We start from the raw sequence: 19894 nt of genomic DNA on the forward strand, positions 1-19894 counted from the left end.
AAAATGGAATGAAATGCTTTAGAATTTAACAACCAAAAGCCGTTACAACTGATTCTTCTCCCTTCAGCCGTTACAGGTTGGAAATGTTGCCTCTGGGGTTTATTTCTTTAAGGCTTCAATGAAGTCTGATGTTAAAGTCTGTTAAGATTCCCTGACATTGTAGAGTCCTTACACGCAATTTACCGCCACATTGGGCGGTAAAATAAAGACAATATGGAAGGCTGACTTAGCAGAAACCAGGTTAAAAATTTTGCTTATCATTAACTCCTAATTAGTTAATATATAGGTGCTTAGAATAAATGCACATATTGGTTTTCTTAGGAGAGGTATGGCGTGAAGCACAGGATCCTCTCTCTTCTGTGCTACATAGCCCAGAGCTTAAGCATGTGGGACCCAGACCCAGCATGTGGGACCCCACAATGAGAGAAGGATCTGGATATACTGCCCTGTGTCCAGCAGTGTTGGATAAATAGGTCAGGGTCAGGAGAGACCTAGAAATGTTGGTGTATGAAATAAATAGCTGAGGGGCTGGAAAGAGGTGCTGAGAAGAGGCTTAGGTAAATACAAGGTCAGAGTATTCAGGCTTTTGAAGGACTCAGGGCAGAGGAGGTGATTGTTTTCTGTGTGGCCTTTGCCAGCAGAACAGGAACTACAAGAAGAAACTACAGAAGGCAGCTCTGTATAAGGAGAAATCTGTTTAAGGTGAAATGTCTGCCTTATAAGGAATGACCATCGGTGTCTATAGGTATACAAGAAGAGTCTGCATCGGGGACAGGAAGAGAGAGTGAGACTCAGAAAAAGGGAGTGGGGGAATGAGGCAGAATCAAAGAAAGAAAGAGAAAAGGAGCAGCAGAAGAAACAGCTTTGAAATTATGCGGTGAGTTGCTGCCAACACACTGTAGGATCTGACCTGCCTTTTCAGGTCTTCATTAGCGATATCCTAAAACACCAGCAGATGGAGATATTACCCCAAGAAAGGAGGACTCCGCCTCATCACACCCACCCCCACCCCAGCCCCACTTACTCACAAAATTCCATTTCCTCCTCTGAAAGTGATGCTAAAGAGAACGCCAGAAGTATCTGAATTTCCAAACTGAATTTATAAACAAACATTTATGGTAAATTCTGCCTGTGATTTTCCCCAATTCTAATTTAGAAAAAGTCCCTATATATAGCTTTTTACATTTGGTTACTGCAGGTGGCTCCCTCCACCTTCCCCCACCCCAGTTATATAAACATGTATTTATATGTATATGATATCTGTGCATTTGGAATAATTGTTAAATAGTTAATTTAAATAACATAGGAGTACCTGGCCCTAACACTTTCCCTCCCCAGATAGAATCTCTATAACTTTGAGTTCTTATCAGTGGTAATTCTGGCAGTTTTTGTCTCAGTCCATGTCTGATAATCTTTACTCTTCCACCTGGCTGAAAAGCAGAATGAACCTTATGGTACTGGATTGGAATTAGAGGTCAGCGTGAACTCAGAGTTCTATGTATACATATATTTAGAAATTCTAAATTTTAGGAATGAATCACTTCTATTAAATTACTTTTAGTTCTGAAAGTATGTATGTGTATACATATTCCCTAGTTAAGTCCACCGAGAAGACCTGGAAGCAGTAACACTGCCAATATAGTCCACACCTAGCACGCTGATCTTGATATCTAAATACCCTTCCCTACCAAAAGAAATGAGAACTCCCTGAGGAAATGGCTGATTTCAGGGCTGCAGCAGGTAAAGGGCACAATGAAATGAGACATTTTGTGCCAGAAAGTAATGGCATGTTCAAAAAATGTTGTGGACATATTTTTTTAAAGATTTATTTATGTATGCATACAAGAGTTGGGGTACAGGCCAGAGATGCGGGGGATGAGAGGATTCACCAGAGACCGAGTGGGGAACAGAACAGGCAGATTGACCAAAGTGCACTGCTGAGGGAAGCAGCGGGTGCGTCAGGAGAGGTCTGCTGCGCCAAGTGGGTTTTTCCCTGGCCTGCTGGGGATCGAACTCATGCTGCAGAGACCGTCGATTGCTTCATAGTCCGGTGCTTAACCCCTTGCGCCACCAGGGAGCCCATGTTGGGGACATATTAAAAGAACACTGAAGCCAGCTTGATGGGCTTTCCATAGGTTCAATATGGGAAATGCTGAACATGAATGATGATAGCAGATTCTAATCTGTTGAACAAAATTGGGATCCACAAGTCTCTACTTATATAAATAAGTAGGAAGTAGAATGAACAGAATTACTTAGTTTCTAAGTACCTGCTCCTTAAAAAACAATTTCAAGGGGAAAAAATAATTTTTCAGTGGAAAAACTTGGTTAATACCACTTTAATTAAGTGACCAAAGTTAATACAACCGGTAATTGGGCAAGTTGAAGTTTGGTGCTCCCTGATAGGATATGGAGAGAAGAGCATCATATCGGTGATTTGCCTGCCAAAGTTGTATCACCTTGAAACTAATCATTTGGAAACAGTAGACAAATGCTGATTGAGGGACATTCTACAAAACAAGTGGCCCGTAAAATTTAACATTTAAATTGAAAGTCGAAGAGTGAGGAACTGTTCCAGGTTGAAAGAGACTAAAGAGCTTACAACTAAATGCGATTCTGAACGTATGATTTGCTATAGGGTAATCGGTGAATTTAGAGTTTAAAATGGGCTTAAAGGCCCTACTTTGGCCCTCCTCCTGCTCTGATAACTCCCACGTTGAGGGAGGGTTGAATTCACAGGGACATAGAAACATATCCTTCAGATCGGGATCCCCCTTTTAGTTCACAGCAGAATTCCCTGCCCAAAACCGTGCTTGATCCTGCCGGAACTCTCCCCTGGTCCATCCTCGCGGAATTGATAGGGCCACAGGTGTATGCAACGCTTACGCCAGAGAATTGATCATGGAGGGGCCTGTTGACAGGATTGTGGACAAAGCTTAGATTTCACGATTGGCTGTCCATGGCTGTGAATAGAAAGTCCTAGAGAGCAGCTGGTCTCTGCCAGCCACATTTAGTTGGTACTCAAGTAGTTTAGGTTAGAGAATTCTAAATTTGAACTAGGCCTTTAAGATCTTACTAAGATGTATTTGTCCACATAGGTGAGCTGAACCATACTTTGGCCAGACCGTGCTGTGCAAGGAGAAAACTCATGGAAAGATTAGGCACAAGTCTCACGGCTTACAAAAGCCTTGGGACCTTAGGGCCACACCCCCATAGGCGCTGGGCCAATCAGGTGCTGCGCCTGGGGGAGGGGCGGAGCAAGTGTGGGCGGAGACCACGCCTTACTGCGCGAAGGGGCGGGGCGAAGTGTGGGCGGATGTTCGCACCTCTGGTTCCGGGAGGAGCGCCTAGAGGAAGGGGGCGGAGACGGTGACGGTGGTGTGGTCACGTGACGGTGACCGGCGAGGACCCGCCTCTTCCTGCCTGCCTCCTCGGCACACTGTCTCCTTTCACGCGTGTGGACAATTTCGCTGGTAGCTGCTGCTCTCTCGACTCCTGGGCTTGGCGGCCAGACAAGCGAGATGGCGGCGGAGTTGTTGCCCAGCGCGAGGTGGCAGTATTGTGGGGAGCCCGACAAGAGCCAGAGAGCTGTACTGGGTAAAAATTGCGGAGTTGGGCTAATACCCCGCCCTAGTTCTCCCCTTCCGTGTCGGTACTTTTACAGCCCTTCCGCCTCCTATCGGGTCCCTTTCCCAGCTCCGCCTAGACCCCCCTCAAGTCATCACCGCTACTTGGGGCTCGGTCAGGGCGCTTCATCCCCCCATTTGTATAACCAGCTTCCCAGCTGGATGGGGACACCTCAGCTACCCCTCCCCAGGACTGTACTCAGACCCTGTCATACCTCACCTGCCAGGTATCAAACTTGGCCCTTCTCTCCACTAGGCAGGGGTTTTCTGTTTCTCTTGACCACTATTGTCAGCCTCATCCCCGTAGTCATTCCCTCCAGTCACAGCTCCTCCCTAAGACTCCCCTCACTTCCCCATTCTCTCTTCCCAACTGCTCCAGGACTTCCTTCAGAACCTCTTTAGGTCAGGATCAGGACTTCCTTGCCATCCCCATTCCTGCAGTCTCTCCTGCCCAACAATAATACAATTCCTCCCCTCCACACGCTGGGTCTTTCTGCTCTCATCTCATTCTTGGGTTGTAATCTTGCAGTCCAGTTCTCCAATGGGAAGCTGCAAAATCCAGGCAATATGCGCTTTACCTTGTACAAGAGCAGCGACTCCACAAACCCTAGGAAGCGGAGTCAGCGGATCCTGGTAAGTGCTGCAGTGCCCAGTTGCCTCCATTTTGCAGGTCTCACTTTGCAGGGACCCCTTGGGTTTGGTGGATGTAGTTCATACAAGTAGACAAAGCTCAGGGCCCCAGGGAGGGTGAGTTCAGGGCAGAGTAAGTTCAATGGGAGAAGTCTCTGCTTACCTGAATGCCTTTCTGGGGAGGGTGCATTGGAGCTGAGCCCTGTAGGATGGGAGAACTCTTGACAGCTGAGGCTTAGTATTCCAAGTGAAGAAGCTAACAGGGACAAACTCAGGGAAGTGAGAAAGCTTGGCTGTGATTGAGGAATGAATGAGAAGGTGGGCACAGAGGATGAAGAAGGCCTTGGACTTTGGGCCAAGGAGGTTGCCTGTAGAATCATTTTGTTGCATGCCTGTAAGTGCTGGGAGCTCAGGGCCTCTCTCCCTAGTTTTGTGATACAACTCCCCAAAGGACTTTTATTGCAAGATAGAAAATAGCATTATCTGGGGCTTCCCTTTCAAACATCTTACACCTTTTCCCCAGGGGACACCCCAGTTTGACTTAACTATAGTGGGGTTCGGTTATCTTTCAGAGAATCTCTTATTCGAATCTACCGTGGTTCTGGATGCTAAAGCTTTAGCATATGTGGAAAAGAGAGATGAAAGGCTGAATGCCTTTCAATATTGGTTGTAAATGCAGCTTTTCCCACTTTATGTTTTAGGCGGCTGAAACAGACAGACTTTCCTATGTGGGAAACAATTTTGGGACCGGAGCCCTCAAATGCAACACTCTGTGCAGGTACCAAATGCAACACTCTGTGCAAGAGAGAGCGGGGACCTGGAGGGTAGTGATGTTGGGCCTGGCACTGATGTTCTCAGTCTTTATTTTGGGGATGGTGGGAGATTCTAGGAGGTTTATCAAGCCCCTGTGTTTCCAGACCCAGAGGCCCTCACTCCAGCCTGTGGACATTCCAGGAAAGGAAAGATGACTTATTTGTTCAGTTTTCTAAAATCTTCATTAATATGTAATATTCTTTATAACTGTCTAGAAGGCAGTTGTTTCCAGTAACTTTGTTTTTTTAATGATATACCCTTATGTCATTGATATAGGATTTCTTGCCTCAGGTATGGTCACCATAGTTTTCCAACCACTAAAACCACCATAGTCCTCCACCATTTTGCATTGTGCTCTCCCACCCCTACCCCCGCCAATTGTTTTCTCTCCTCTTCTACTCCCTCTCTTCCTGGATACCTCAGATCTCTGGTCAGTTGTCAAGGGTTGGTTTTAAAGTTTGTCTTTAGTTTCTCTATATGCCTCCAGTAATTTGGAATATGGAATTATCAGGCCACAGTTTGTCTGCATTGTGCCTTGGAACTAACTACAAGAAAAGATTCAGCAATGTCAAAGACTCCGGGCTAGAAGAGTGCAGCCTGTGGTTCCCATCCAGCTCTGCCACTGGTTCACTGAGTGACCTTACCTTCACTGCCCTTCCTTATCTCCAGTCTCTCTTGGTACAATGAAGACTGTCCAGACTGAACAGTCTTAACTGTAGGGTCTGGCTTAATGCAGACAGTGTCCCTGTGATGATACCTAACAGTGAACCACAAACAAGACTTTTTGGGAGCCCCCCAAAACCACCCTAACACTGCATCATCCTTAGCAGAAACTCTCAAGATCAGACTGGTCTTACCAAGGTTTTACTTGTCTTTACTGCTATAAAATTTACGTGTGAAGTAAATTCTAGTATAATTCTAGATTCTTACATCCCAAAAGGGATTCTCATTACAGCAGTGAGCCCAAATGTGATCAGCTACCAACATCACCTGGTTGGTTTTTCCCCACATAACTATCTCACATGCCTTTTTTTCCCCTTTGTATTTCCTACCCCTACCCAAATGCTGCTGTGTGTATGTTGGGGGTGGGGGGTGGTAATTGTTACTCATGAACATGTGATACATTCATTCCTCAGGAATGAGTTGGGGCTGAAGGGCGAGTAAGAACTTTTAAAGAGGAAAAAAGGAAACTGTATAAACAGTATCTTTTGAATAATCCATTGTCATTGGTATTATTCCTTCTGTATTAAGGCACTTTGTTGGAATTTTGAATAAGACTTCTGGTCAAATGGAAGTATACGATGCTGAATTGTTCAACATGCAGCCTCTTTTTTCAGGTAGGTCCCAAACTGAAGGCTCAGAGAAACACTGTTAGGTTTCTTGGTTGAGCTGGCTTGAGTTTTTGTTTTGTAAAACACATTTTGTAGTTATTTCTAAAAGGATGCTTTCCAGCCAAGTTTGTTGTTACTGCCATTTTCATTTGAAAACTTTTAAGGGGTTTTCTACTTGGTAAATATCTATTTATGTCCTGCTGTATACCAGGCACAAATTAGGAGCTTTGGTTGTAGTAGTAGTAAGCACAGCAGCACAGATCTATCTCCACAGCGTTTGCAGACTTGAGATCAGAAGGGAATTGTGTTTAAAGCAAGTTGAGCATTACTGGAGCAGAATGTTGAAGGCACATCTGACATTCTTTCCCATCAAAGGCCTTTCTTAGTTATTAGCTGTTATAGTTGAAGTAACGTTTTTAGAATCTCTGGTAGGCAGTGGAAGTTGATTATAGGTTTTGGACAGTAACTTTCAGGGTGATGAGAGCTCTATAGTCTAATTTGGGAGGGCATCTATTTTTTCCCCTAGTATAGTGGGAGAAGTTGCACTGCTTCTCTGCTTTGGCACCTTAGACTATGTACAGGGCTAGAGTGGGCTCTTGCGAAATGATAGGTGCGAGGGTCATATTGAAGGGACCCCTTCCTGTTCCCTGAATCTTAAATACTGAGAACCATGGCTGGGAGGGTGTTGGATAAGGAAGGTGACCAAATCTGCTGATACCTTAAGAAGCTTTAGTTATTAGTTCTAATTTCAAAGCAGTGGTCCCATCCCTTTCAAGAATCTGAGAAGCACTGGGACCTTCTTTCCAGAAACATACCTAGTATATAAAAATAGGAGTTTTTGCCTCTAGTTTTAAAGGACTCTTAAGTTCCAGAGCCCATCTGACTTTCTTATAGGTCCTTAGTTTTTAGGGCAAGAATGCCCTGCTTTGTAAACAAATAATTACATTTAAATTATCCATCAAATGCGCTTCTAACTTCAAAAGCCCAGAGAAAAGTATTCACTGATTTGTTGGTTAAACACAGTTTGTTTTTTCATGTAAAAAAATTTATAAATACTGGTTTATTCTAGTCAGCATGTACATACATACAAACATATGTATCGGTTCTCATTTCATGTGAAGCACTGGTTTCAATACTTTTTTTTTTTAAATCTGCATATGTTTATTAAGCCCGGGACAATATTTTTCTTGAAATCACTTTTCAGAAATAGTGAAACTTTTTTCTTTTAAGATTTATTTATTTATGCATACAAGAGCTGGGGTACAGGCCAGAGGTGTGGGGGGTGAGAGGATTCACCAGAGACAGAGTGGGGAACAGAACAGGCAGATTGACTGAAGTACACTGCTGAGGGGAGCAGCGGGCAAGGCAGGGAGAGGTCTGCTGCACCATGTGGGTAGCTCCCTGGCTGGCCGGGGATTAAACATGTGTTGCAGAGGCTGCGGACAGCTTCATAGGTTGGGTCTTAACCCCTTGTGCCACCAGGGAGGCCCTGGTCTCAATATTTTCAATGCACCACATCACTTCCCAGAGCAACCCTCTGTGGCAGTGTTCCTTTTTTATTGAGGTTTTATTTGGCACAGAGGTGAATGCTTTGGCAGGGACATACTATTGATTTACATGAGCCTGGGATTTAAATTTTGGCGAAGTCAGTCTGAGCTAGAGCTCCTGTCCACTAGATGATACTGCCCCTTTATGAACACCTTGTGGGAGGTTGGAGAAGTTTGTGTAAATGATATGTACTTCATGTTTAGGCTTGGTTTTAGGTCTTTTACAAAGAGGGCAAAGCTTTACTAGATGCTGTTGAAGACTTAGATGGGTCTGTGCCATTGCCTGGTGAACTGCCTGGGACAAGTCATTTCATCTGGAGGCTCTTTTTTTTGTGTGTGTGTGATTTGCAAAATGAGGAGGTAGCACCAGATGGCCCCTTCATTTGACTTCTTAATTTATCTCTGCATACTAAAGTTACATACTGAATGTTCACAGTATACACTCGTTAAGCTCTGGGAGGCTCTGTAAGAAAGAAGCCTTTTCTTCTTATTATCTGAAAAACAAATATTAAACACTGTTAGTATTTGCAGGTCTTATGGTTTGCTTTCTTTTCTGTGTGTTTGTTTTGTGTTCTCATAGATGAATCAATAGAGAGTGAATCTACAGAGAATCAGACCAAAACTTTCAGAGAAAAGGTAAGTGTGACAGAATAAGACATGGGCCTTAAGCAAAGTCCTTTCAAAAGCTGAGGTTTGTCCATAAGTAAAATGAACTGATTGAACACAGGGTCTCCCTGGCCGCTCCCAGTGCATTTCATCTGTGGTTCTCTGCACAGTTTCTTCCTGCAGTGGCCGTGCTGATGTTGGCACCGGTTCTCTGAACTGATTCAGGTGTAGGCTAACGCTTGTTTTTAAGATTTAGGCCAGTATTGCAAAATATTGGCTGTCTCCTAGAGACTATCATATAAAAATAAACTAGGATTTTCAGTATAGAAGATTCCTACCAATGTCATTTCATCCCAGGATGGCAGATTGATTGACTCTTCAATTGACTGATGAACCGCTGTCTTTTTTTTTTTTTTTTTAAAAGATTTATTTATTTATATAAGCACTGGGTACAGTCAGAAGCGCAGGAGGGTGAGAGAATTCACCAGAGCCAGAGTGGGGAACAGAATGGGCAGAAGGACCGAAATACACTGCTGAGGGGAGCAGCGGGCGGCAGGAGAGGTCTGCGCACCATGTGGGACCCTCCTCCGGTGGCCGGGGAGCAGCCGGGGATCGAACCGGCGCCGCAGAGGCCGCGGGCAGCTTCGCAACCCAGCGCTCAACCGCTGCGCCACCGGGGAGGCCCACTGAACCTCTGTCTTGAGAAGAGGTGTGAAGCTACCTTTAGACACAGAGGGACTATTTCCAGTGTCTGCTGTGGATGTAGGACGGTGGAATAGTAGTATGCCATAGTCTACCAACCTTAGTTGTAGTCGAGTCTTTTCATTTTATGGGAGACACTGTTGCCTTATGTAGGGGCAGGACAGGACACAGTGCAGGTTTTCTGATCCAGCAGACTGGGTAAAGAAGGAGTCCTGGAGCTCTCAATGGCTTTTGCAGGCTTTTATTGGGATTTACCAGGTACATGGCAGGCAGGGGCGCTGGGGGGCCGGGAGGCCTCCCAACCCCCAGCAAGTTTTCACTCCGGGCTCTCCGGCCTTCTCTCATGTTCTCTCTGTTCTTCTCATGGATCTGCTTCTCTCTTGGCTTCTTCTGGCGTCCCCAGATGCCACCCTTAAAAGCCCAGTTTCAGCCCAGGTGAATCCCATCTACTCATGCCCACACCCTATTCCAGGTGCCTGTCATCAGGCATGCATTTGGGACCACAGGGTTCTGTCATCTGTCCCAATGGCGGGAGGGCAGAAAAGCCTGATACTTTTTACCTTACTCTGCACCTTACAAATAGATCTTTACAATTTATAAAGTTTGTAATGAATCTGTTTATATCGTTTGATTCTTACAACAAGTCTATGAAGTAGATAGGTAGGACTCAGCCTGACTTAGAGGTGAGAGAATGCTTTAGAGGCCTAGAGTCTCTCCGTAGTCACACAGCTGGGAGGAACAGTGCCTGTCTGTTCCCAGTAACCAAGTTTGTTTTTTGCACAGATGGACTCTTGCATTGAAGCCTTTGGTACCGTCAAACAGAAGCGGGCCCTGAACTCCAGGAGGATGAACAGTGTTGGCAGTGACTCTTTGAACCGTGCAGTTGCTAAAGCTGCAGAGAGTATCATTGATACAAAGGGTGTGACTGGTAAGCAAGTGGAACTTGGGGTAAGAATTGGTTCCTGAAGACAGCTTTTCCTCTGGAACCTGTTCCCACCCCACAGGTGGAAATGATGGGAATTAGATTCCTTCCTACTCCTTGCTGAGGCCTTCTCGGAAACAGAGATAGTAAGGAACACCTGCCCTCAGTGAGCTCACGGTCAGCAAGAGGAGATAGACTTGGGAACGTTTATGTGCACGTGTCCTTGGTCCCTGAATTCAAGGTTGCAGGGCAGAGCGGAGGGAGAAGGCCCAAGATACTGATGTGACAATGATGAACTGAGCCTCTGGAGGCACTGTTGTGTGTTGTTGTATTTTTTTTTTTCGGCTTCTAAATTTCATTCCCTCCACCCGTATTTGTCTACTTCAAAATATATTTATTAAGTGATTTTTTTTTAAAGATTTATTTATTTATACAAGAGCTGGGGTACAGGCCAGATAAGCAGGAGGGTGAGAGAATTCACCAGAGACAGAGCAGGGAGCAGAACAGGCAGATGGACTGAAGGCATTGCTGAGGGGAGCAATGGGCGAGACATGAGAGGTCAGCTGCACCATATGGATATCTCCCTGGCCGGCCGGGAGTTGAACCTGCGCTGCAGAGGCTGCGGACAGCTTCACAGCGCTGCGCTCAACCCACTGCGCCACTGGGGAGGCCCTTAAGTGATTATTATTTTTTAAAAAAGAGAAAGGATTTGTAAGAGCAGTTTCTGTTAAAATGGAATTTTAGTAATTTTTAGGAAATCCATACCCCATGATTATATGGATATTTTTCTATTTCTACCTAGTATGTGGAAAAGTTTTCTCAAGTTAAGCCATTGCAGACTCTTTTGATTATCCCTTATTTTTAACTTCTCTCTTATTGTCTTGTGAATATTTATGAGCACATGTGACTCTCCAAACTGTAATGCAAGGTTCCTGTGGGGGAATGTGCAGTGGGTGCCTTCTCTAGCACCTGAGAAAGCGTGTGTCAGGAGTTGACAGCTCTGGAGTTGGTAGTTGCTGGGGCAGTTGGGCTACACAGCCAGACACATTCATGTTAGAGGTTTCTGGATCGATTGTGATCTCAGTGCATTGGTTGCAAAGAGTATTGGAGAATCCGAAGCCACACAGGGTCACACCGACACTGACTTTTTCCTGTATTGAAAAGCTCTGGTCAATGATGCCATCCAGGATGACTCGCAAGATGACTCCGCCTACCTCCCTCCCTGTCATGCTGATGCAACCAAGCCTGAAGATGTATATAAGTTTGAAGACCGTATCCTTCTTGCATTAGAAAAACTGCTTTCATAAGTTGGGGTGCTTGCTTACATATTAGTGGCACAGATAGACTTTGAAGGTGTCAGTGGTCCTGTGACATTCACAGCAGCTGTGTCTAGAACCCTGCTCTTTCTGGGCTGTGAGCTAGGCTTCCTCACTGGCTGGGGACCTACTCTGGCACCAGCACCTGTGATTCAAATCCTTTTGCAGCAAAATACCAAATGTCCACTTCTCGGCCCCGGGAGGGTATTCACCCCACCATGAATATAAAAAAATGTCAAAATATGACACTTAAGTCTATCCCTGTCCAAGAGCTAGGGCAGACTGATTTTGTAAAAGGAAAGGTTAGCATAAAATATCCCTACTTGCGGGTCTAGTGAGATGTAAAGTGCCTGGCAGTGGCTTTGTGGTAAGAAAGAGAAGGCAGAAAAGCCTAGGCAAAGAAGGAGGTCTAGACTGGGAGTCTGGACAGCTGAGTCCTTGAGCCCTGCTCATATACTGAGTGCTCTTCCCCTCAGCCTTTGTTTTCTCCTGTGTAAAATGAGGCTGCTACAGGTTGATCGAGCTAGTTGGAAGTTTCCATTTGTGGTCAGATCGTATCCTTGACCTGTAACTAGTTCTTTCCCCTTCGGAATATGAAGCTCTTCAGAGCCCATCTGAAGCTTTTAAGAATGTCACATCGGAAGAAATACTAAAGATGATCGAGGAGAACAGGTACCCCCCTCTTGGATCAATGGAGTGTCTGCGGGAGCCATATGGGCCACAACAGTAGTCAGAAGCGGACCTTTGGGTGTCAGTCAGAGAGGACATACGTCTGTTCAGCACCACAACACAAATGAGCCAGTGTTTCCTTGAACGTTTGGGCTTCCAGGCCTGTAGTCCCAAGGCCATGAGTGGCATTCAAGGGAGAAAGTTGGCCTCTGAGCATGGACTCTGACAGAGGGTGATGAGGTCTTATGATCTGGGGCCAGAAGCTGGAGCTGGCCCGTGTCCCACAGTGTCCTGCTGATGCTGGTTGTCACTGGCGGGGCACGAGTGCTGGTCTGGGAGTAGGTGCCAGCTGAAGTGGTCGTTTGTCCGTGATCACGTACTGAGTGAGCTTCTTTTGAAATTAAACTTAGTATTTTACGTATTGTATGTTTTAAATAATTATGAGATTATTGTCCTTTCTCCTCCCCCTCGCCCCTCAGCACCCTTGCACTAACCCACATTCCTCCTGCTCTAAGGGGCATTGGCGGCCGACCCTTCCTCAGGGGCTGAGTATGTGTCAGCTGTGAGTGGGCGCTGGTTCCGGACAGAGTGTGTTCTTTACCAGATACATTCACCCCTTTCCCTCCCTTGTTTTAGCCACTGCTGCTTTGTCATAGAAGCTCTGAAAAATTTACCATTCGACAAGGAGAGCCGAGACCGCCAGGCCCGGTGCATATGGTTTCTGGACACCCTCATCAAATTTCGAGCCCAGAAAGTAATTAAGCGGAAAAGTAAGTCCACGATGGACCTTTTTTTCTAGTTCATTATTTGTAGTTCTTAGACCAACTCTGATGAGAGAAGGAAATGGGTATGTCTGCCCAGGTCTTTATTTTTAACTGTAATGATGAAGCTCCTGTTGCTACTGCTGATGTGCTGAGAGGACTCAGCTAGCTCTTCCCCAGCTGAGAATAGGAACAGGTTGGAATACATGATTGTTCAGACCTAACATTCACTACCTCTGTTCTGCAGTAGGCAAGGTCTGCTATCCAGCCAGACCAGGTAAAAATGGGGAAAGTATTAGACAAACATCAGTCATACAGCAAGAAACATTGGCCTTGCTCACGAAAGCTTGTGACAGGTTATTTCTGTGTTGGGTCAGTTCATGTCTGTCTGCCTGGGAGAGGAGTCCCACCCCATTCTCAACTGTAGCTGGGGCTGAAGGGAGCTGTCATGCTCACGTGTACCTGGAGGTGAACGCCCAACAGTTTTAGGGGTGGGCGTGTGTAGTCATTACTATGATCAGGTACCCAAGAGTCTATTCATGCTTTTCAGTTATTGTTTAATTCTTATTTTCACAATCTAGTCTCCTTTCTCTCTCTCCTTGGATTTTCTGTAGTCATTTTGCATTCTAACATTTAATGACTTCTTGTGTCTTTAGACCTCACTGGAGTCAATTCTTACTCTTTCTTATCACCACCCTATTGCAGATCTCTGCTGTTCATATATGGTCTGTAGGCTGAAGCACACCTGAGTGGATTTTCAGTGCAAAAGTGGCTGTTCTGTTTGCTGGGGCCCTGCTTCTCTGACCACTTGGTTCTGATCATTCTAGTGACTCAGCTGTTGCCTTCTCCCCGCACATGGATGAGGTGTGTGGTCCGAGGGTTTTGCAAGAAAATGTTTAAATTCATCTTTGTATTATAGGTGCCCTGGGGCCTGGAATCCCACACATCATCAACACCAAATTGCTGAAGCACTTTACCTGCTTGACTTACAGCAATGGCAGGTCAGTAGGGTTGATTTCTGGGGTTCTGCCCTATACAGGTGATAGCAGCTGGGGAGGGTGAGCACGGCGAGGAGGGTTTTGTATTTAATTCCATATCCACAGAGATGCTGTGCTGAAGAGAGCAATGCATTTGGAGGGGTTCTGGGGTCAAGTAAGTTAAGGAAGCACTGTATGTTATGTACCCTGTTCCCTTTGGAGAAGTTCACCTAAAGGCCCTAGCACGTCCTGCAGCAGACTTCCCTTCACACTCTTGCCATCCTCCCTGAGGTCCCGAGGAACTAGTGTTCTATGGGAGCACATTGCTGTAGTCAAAGGCAGCTGTGTGATGATTTGGGGGGAGAGAAGACTAAACAGCGCTCCCGGGCTTTCTTCCTGCTGTTCACTTGGGAAGTGTCTCGTGCTGAGTGTGCTTGGCAGATTTATCAGCAGCTGGGTTTGGGATGACTTTCGCAGCAGCCATGCTGAGGAAGGGAACAGATTCAGAAGGTCCTCACTTGCAAGGCACTAACTGTGCCTGGGGAAAGTGTGGCTGCGCCTTTCTCTCCCCTTTGAGGGAACACTGGGATTAGCTCACTGCTGCTGTGCAAAGGCTCGTTCTCCTTGAAGGACAGGGGTGTCGCTTGAATTCCTTTTCTTCTCTCCAGGATGGGAAGACATGGAGTGGGCAGGGGGACAGGCGTGGCTGTTTTTATTTTACCTTTGGAGAAATCATCCTGGAGTTTAACATTGTCTCTCCTTTGCTGTTACTGATCCTGCAGTTTACGGAACTTCATTTCGGATTCTATGAAGGCAAAGATCACTGCATACGTGATCATACTCGCCTTGCACATAAATGACTTCCAGATTGACCTGACAATATTACAGAGGGACTTGAAACTCAGTGAGAGGAGGTGAGCCCAACAGACTCAAACACCCCTGTGGCTACCTTAACGTGCCCCCAGTAACACTGTGAAGCTTGAGGCACCTTTGTGGGACCTGGGGATGTTCAATATGGGAAAGACTGGGAAACAGGTGCCAGTTTTCAGTGAGTGAATGATTGGATGAGCACCCAGATATTCCAGTGCCTTCTCTGTGCTAGGTATGGTGTTCGTCCCGTTACGCTAATATTTCGGTGATTTCTCTAAAAGACATTTGAAGAATTTTAGTTTCAGAGAAGTCAGTGACCTTTGCAACACCAGTCAGGGAGGGGGATAGCTGGGCTTCACCCCTGAGCCTTCCCATAGTATCTGTTCTTGTTAACCAAGCAGCCTTGAGAAGCTCTGGAAACTTCCTTGTTGGGACTCCTCACAGTCCTTGAGGGGATTATTCAGAAGGCTAGTCTCACAGGCAGTGAGGTTAAAAAGAAAAGATAAACAGATACTTGGAGCCTGTAGAATTTGAACAAATGCTCAATCCACATTCTAGGAAGTGCATGACATTATTAATGGGATCTAGATATCTCAGTTTCCTTTACCTATGTAGACATTTTCTAATGGCAGCCCATTGAAGTGAAATTATCTGATGCTCTGGTGCAGAGTGGGAAGCCGGGGGACCTGTCTGTCGGGGGTTTTGCTTTTGGTGGATTGACTTCCTGGGCTGGAGCATGAGTGGGCCGCCCCCTCTTGCCAAGCCTCCCTGAGTGGGCACATTGTGGAGACTCTTCATTCTTGTGTACTTTCTCCTTAGGATGATTGAGATCGCAAAAGCCATGAGGCTCAGGATCTCCAAAAGAAGGGTGGCCCTGGCAGCTGGCATGGAGGAGGATCACAAACTGGGCACGCTGCACATCCCACTGCCTCCAGCCCAGAACGCTGAGCGCCAGTCAAAACGGAGGAAAATCACCTAGAGGTGTGCTTTCCAGACTCAGCATTTTGGCCACATTGTAGCACTCTTTTTTATTCATTTCCAGTTTTATTTTTCAAACAAGACAAAGGAAGAAGCCCTGTTTTGGCATGGGCGTAAAGTCAGAAGTCAGCATCTGTCACGCTGGTGTCAAGCCGACACAGAATGTGACCACCACCGTGAACTTCCTCCCCCACGGTGTTGCTGGGACTACAAATGGAAGTTGTTCCTGGTGTTGGTTCACACATGGGGATGTGGGGGGGTGGGGTCCAGGGAATTTGGGGTCAAAAGATCTCACTAGGCTGAACCCTGGGCCATATGTAATGGATGAAGATTAATAAAGAGAAACATGAAGTGACGTGCTTAGGTCTGGAAAGACCAGTAGAATAGATAGTGAGGAGGCCTCTGCTCAGGGGCTGGATCTTCACAGAGCCCTGGGACAGCGGGCCTGAATGCAGTACAAGTTCTGACTGGCTTGAGGACACATCCCTCTGAGCCAGAACTGTGGAGCTACGAGCTGGATGGCCGGGCTGTGTAACCCTGGACTGTCCTGCCTCCTCCAGTGGCAGCGGTGGGGCCTGGGGAAGGTAGAGCAGTCCTGGCCTGTACCCAGCCACCTCTGAACTCCAGCCTGTGCCCAGACCAAGGAAAGTCCTCCTCCCCAAAGCACCTTTTAAAATACACCACTTTATTTTGGTTGCTGAGATTTTCATAAGCACTTGGTTCACAGAAAAGTCATTTCATACAAAATTATAAAGGCAGCATTTTGTACAGCGACTCACATTGAGGCCACCAGAGAAGTGCAAAGGACAGCGCTGGGGATGGGGGGGTGGGGACTGTACTCTTGTGCCAGAGTCCTCAGGGAGAAGCCAGTGCTCCTGGGTCCTTCTAGCTCCCTCCCACCCCACCAGGCAGAGCAGCACCAGGGGCCTTGGCAGAACCAGCCTGGAAAGGCACAGTGACCCCAACAGGCTGGTGAGAGCCCCACATGAAAGGCCGAGTGGGAAGGGGAGTGTTCAGGCTGAGCTATCCTGCATTCAGCCCCCTTCAAGCAGTTGAGGCCTGAGCCTGCCTGGCTCTGGAAGCTTGACACATTCACAGTAGGAATCAGTAAAGCCCTTTGGGAACTGGCCTTCGTCTCTTCACTCAGCTACTAGCCCCACTGCAGTCCCAGCAGGGGAACACAGGCAGTGAGACGTGGTCCCACCCTCAGCGCCCCCGGGCAGGTGAGTGGGACAGAGATGGGCCTGGAGAATCCAAAGCAAGGCAGAAAGTGCTCAGTACCTGAGAGGAAGGGGCAGAGGAGGCTCAGAGGGGGAAGAGCATTGTCACCTGGAGGGTGGGGAGTGCTCTGTGGAGAAGGCAGTGTCTGAGCTGAACCTTGAAGAGGGGGTGTGATCGGGATGTATAGGTGAGGAGAAGGCATGCCGGGAAGAGGGACAAGCACGAGCCAAGGCACAGAATGGGGAAGTCACGGTGGGGTCAGTGAAGGCAGGTAGTGGTCCACGAGAACATGGATACAGATGGGGGCCGGAGGCACTTCCATCTCCACCAGTCTGGTGCCCAGGAGGGACAGCTGATGGGGGTGGGCGCAGGGGAACTGAATCCCCGTTGTGTGGCAGGCGCAGAGCTAACATCCTCCTGAGTTCAGGAATTTGGGGAGGTCAGCGTGGAGCTGCATGCATCCCTGCACTGCCCAGGAGCACCTACCTGCACAGCCAAGCTGCTCAAAGGATGCCTTCTCCACAGGCCCCTCCTCTTTTCGGCAAGCCCCTTATCATCCCTGGGGCAGCCTTTCAAAAGGAGCTCCCTTTCGAGTTCCTTTCTTCCAGATACATTCATGTCCAAATCTAAGAACTGTGTCCTCAAGGAAACCAAGCTCGACTCCCCTCCACAGGCTGGTCTAGGAAAGGGAAAATTCTGGGGCAGTCATCTCTTCCCACCTCACTGGAATTACTGCCCTCCTTCAGGAGTAAATCTGCTCTTTCCTGAGAAGAGTCTGGGTTTGGTGTGTGTAAAATGCAGTTCCCTGTAACTCAAACAGAAAACCCTGACCAACACTTCAGTATCTGTTTCCTGAACTCAATCTCTACAAGAGTCTGAGTGACTGGAAACCTGCCAACTCTTTCCTTTTTCTCCTTACAAATCACTTCCAAGTCCCTTTCTGCTGAGGCAGTTGTGGAGTGGAAGGGCTTGAGAGGTACCTTGTACTTAGTTCCCAGGAGGTGTGAGAGCCTGTTTTCTCAGTGGGGTGGTGAATAAGGATGGAGAGGGGCCCAGCACCCCTGCAATACTACTGCTTCCATCCCGAAAATCTCACCTCTTGGCATGGCTGAGCCCCTATCAGCGCCAAGCCTGAGAGCAGGGTGTGTGGTCACTGCTCCTGGAGTCTTTGGACAGTGTGCCCCCCATTAGCCCATTTTGAGGTGCCCCCATCCTTATAGGATGGTGCAGAAGATGCTACGGTTGCTGTGGTAGCCCCCTTCCACACGGGCAGTGATCCTGGTGGCCATGGCTGTCACCTTCTGTCCACTGTGGGCTGCAGAGGGGCCTCGGAGAGAGTTTTCAAGGTGAGGCCGTGCTGGTGGATTCACCAGGCGCCATGTATCAGACCTGGAGATAGAAAAAGAGAGTTGATGAACACCTAGGGTCCACAGCACTTGCTGAATGCCCTGCACTATGTTACCTTTGACTCAAGACCACGGGATCCAGGTGTTTATTAATCTTAGTGTCACCTCTGTCTCTTAAGTTAGTGAAAGCCCAAGGAGGTGGGATGTGGGAAACCAAGGGGCAATAGTTGCATTTTCTAGTTCCAGCGCTGCCTTCAATTCTGCATGTATCTTGGACAAGTTCCCTCTGTGGGCCTCAATTTCCTCATCTTTAAATTAAGATGTGGATAAGGTAAGTGGTTTTATTTTTTCCTTTTATTTTCCAGGCAGCATGACCAGGAATGTTTATAGAAGCTTTATTTATAATCACCCAAAACTAGAAACGACCTAGGGGCTTCCCTGGTGGCACAGGCAGTTGAGTGCAGCGCTGTGAAGCTGTCCGCAGCCTCTGCAGTGCCGGTTCGATCCCCACCGGCCACGGAGCAACCCACATGGCACAGCAGACCTCTCCTGTCTTGCCCGCTCAGCAGTGTGTTTCGTCAGTCTGCCTGTTCTGCTCCCCACTCTGTCTCTGGTGAATCCTCTCACCCTCCTGCGCATCTGGCCTATATCCCGGTTCTTGTATAAATAAAAAATAAATCTTTTAAAAAAACCCAAAAAAACTAGAAACTACCTAAATGCCCTTCAGCTCATGCATTGATTGATAAACTGTGGTACCTTCATTTATGAATGACAGATGAATGCCATGGGTGAAACTCGGGTGCATCAGGCTAAGGCATAGAAGCCAAACTCAAGACTACATTGTGTAAGAGTTCTATAGGACAGGCTAGAATGTGCAAACCTACAGGGGACTGAATTGGTGGGTTTCTAGTTCCTCTAGCTCTTAATGGAGATGATAAAGGATCAGGGTCAGAGAAGCTTTGGTCATGGCTTTGTTTGAATTGAAAGGAATCGTCTCCCACACATACATGATCCTAAATTGCTTAGGTCAGCAACAATGTTTTATATGTATGTGGGGGAGATGGAGAAGGGGGTGTGGTGGTAGCCTAAAGTCAGATTAGGTAAGAGGCTGTGGCTACAGGACAGGAGAAACACCAACACTGATAATTATTTTTATAACCAAGTTTAGCAAAGCACCAGCCAATCAGAACAGAGTTAATCCATAAAAGACTGGAACAGCTGTTCTGGTAATTCAGTAGGAGTTGGGGGAGAGGGGGTGATCTGATACTGGGACCTGAACTAGGGTGGCGGCAGCTGGGGAGAGGAGGTACCAGATACAAGGACGTTTTAGAAGCAGAATCCAGAGGACCTGGTAAAGGGCTAGGAAGGGGGAGGAAGGGGGAGGAGCCAAAGGTTTTGCTGCCAGAACAGAATGGATAGAGATGTTATTAAAATGGGGAACAGGGAAAAGGATTTGGGGAAGATGTGTGCAAGGCAGTTATTGTAGTCTGAGGCAGATGTAAGGTTCTAAACGTGATTGACAACAGTAGTGGCAGCAATGAACATTTTGTGATACCTCAGATATCCTGCTACGTGCATG

General features: G+C 47.0%; 2 protein-coding genes across 6 annotated transcripts in view; one reads left to right on the forward strand and one right to left on the reverse strand.

Annotated features, from left to right (window-relative positions):
• The first annotated feature begins 19 nt into the window (after positions 1–19).
• Positions 20–16556, forward strand: POLR1E (RNA polymerase I subunit E). 2 transcript variants are annotated; one of them, XM_054689358.1, is made up of 12 exons: positions 20–240; positions 4156–4259; positions 4958–5034; positions 6321–6406; positions 8528–8583; positions 10039–10183; positions 11342–11449; positions 12069–12165; positions 12799–12932; positions 13843–13924; positions 14683–14814; positions 15590–16556. In XM_054689358.1, exons 2-12 carry the CDS (start codon positions 4194–4196, stop codon positions 15747–15749), a joined length of 1143 nt encoding a protein of 380 aa, XP_054545333.1. In that variant the 5' UTR covers positions 20–240; positions 4156–4193; the 3' UTR covers positions 15750–16556. The 2 variants fall into 2 exon arrangements, with proteins under 2 accessions (XP_054545333.1, XP_037350740.1); XM_037494843.2 differs by lacking the exon at positions 20–240 and adding an exon at positions 3380–3597.
• The window catches only part of FBXO10 (F-box protein 10), a 41421-nt gene continuing 37386 nt past the window's right edge, over positions 15860–19894 (reverse strand). For all 4 annotated transcript variants that reach the window (XM_037494840.2, XM_054689356.1, XM_037494842.2 and 1 more), the window contains one exon: positions 15860–18358. In XM_037494840.2, the coding sequence (XP_037350737.1) occupies positions 18184–18358 (175 nt within the window). In that variant the 3' untranslated portion in view covers positions 15860–18183. The remainder of the gene's footprint in view (positions 18359–19894) is intronic.

This window comes from Talpa occidentalis, unplaced genomic scaffold (assembly GCF_014898055.3).
Source record: "Talpa occidentalis isolate TD23 unplaced genomic scaffold, MPIMG_talOcc4v2.1 talOcc4.7, whole genome shotgun sequence".
Taxonomy (NCBI): domain Eukaryota; kingdom Metazoa; phylum Chordata; class Mammalia; order Eulipotyphla; family Talpidae; genus Talpa; species Talpa occidentalis.

Coding starts and splice junctions, on each gene's coding strand:
- POLR1E (XM_037494843.2), top strand. CDS start 3,522: ATGGCGGCGGAGTTGTTGCCCAGCGCGAGGTGGCAGTATTGTGGGGAG. Junction 6,407..8,527: donor CATGCAGCCTCTTTTTTCAG/GTAGGTCCCAAA, acceptor GTGTTCTCATAG/ATGAATCAATAGAGAGTGAA. Junction 12,166..12,798: donor AAGATGATCGAGGAGAACAG/GTACCCCCCTCT, acceptor CCCTTGTTTTAG/CCACTGCTGCTTTGTCATAG.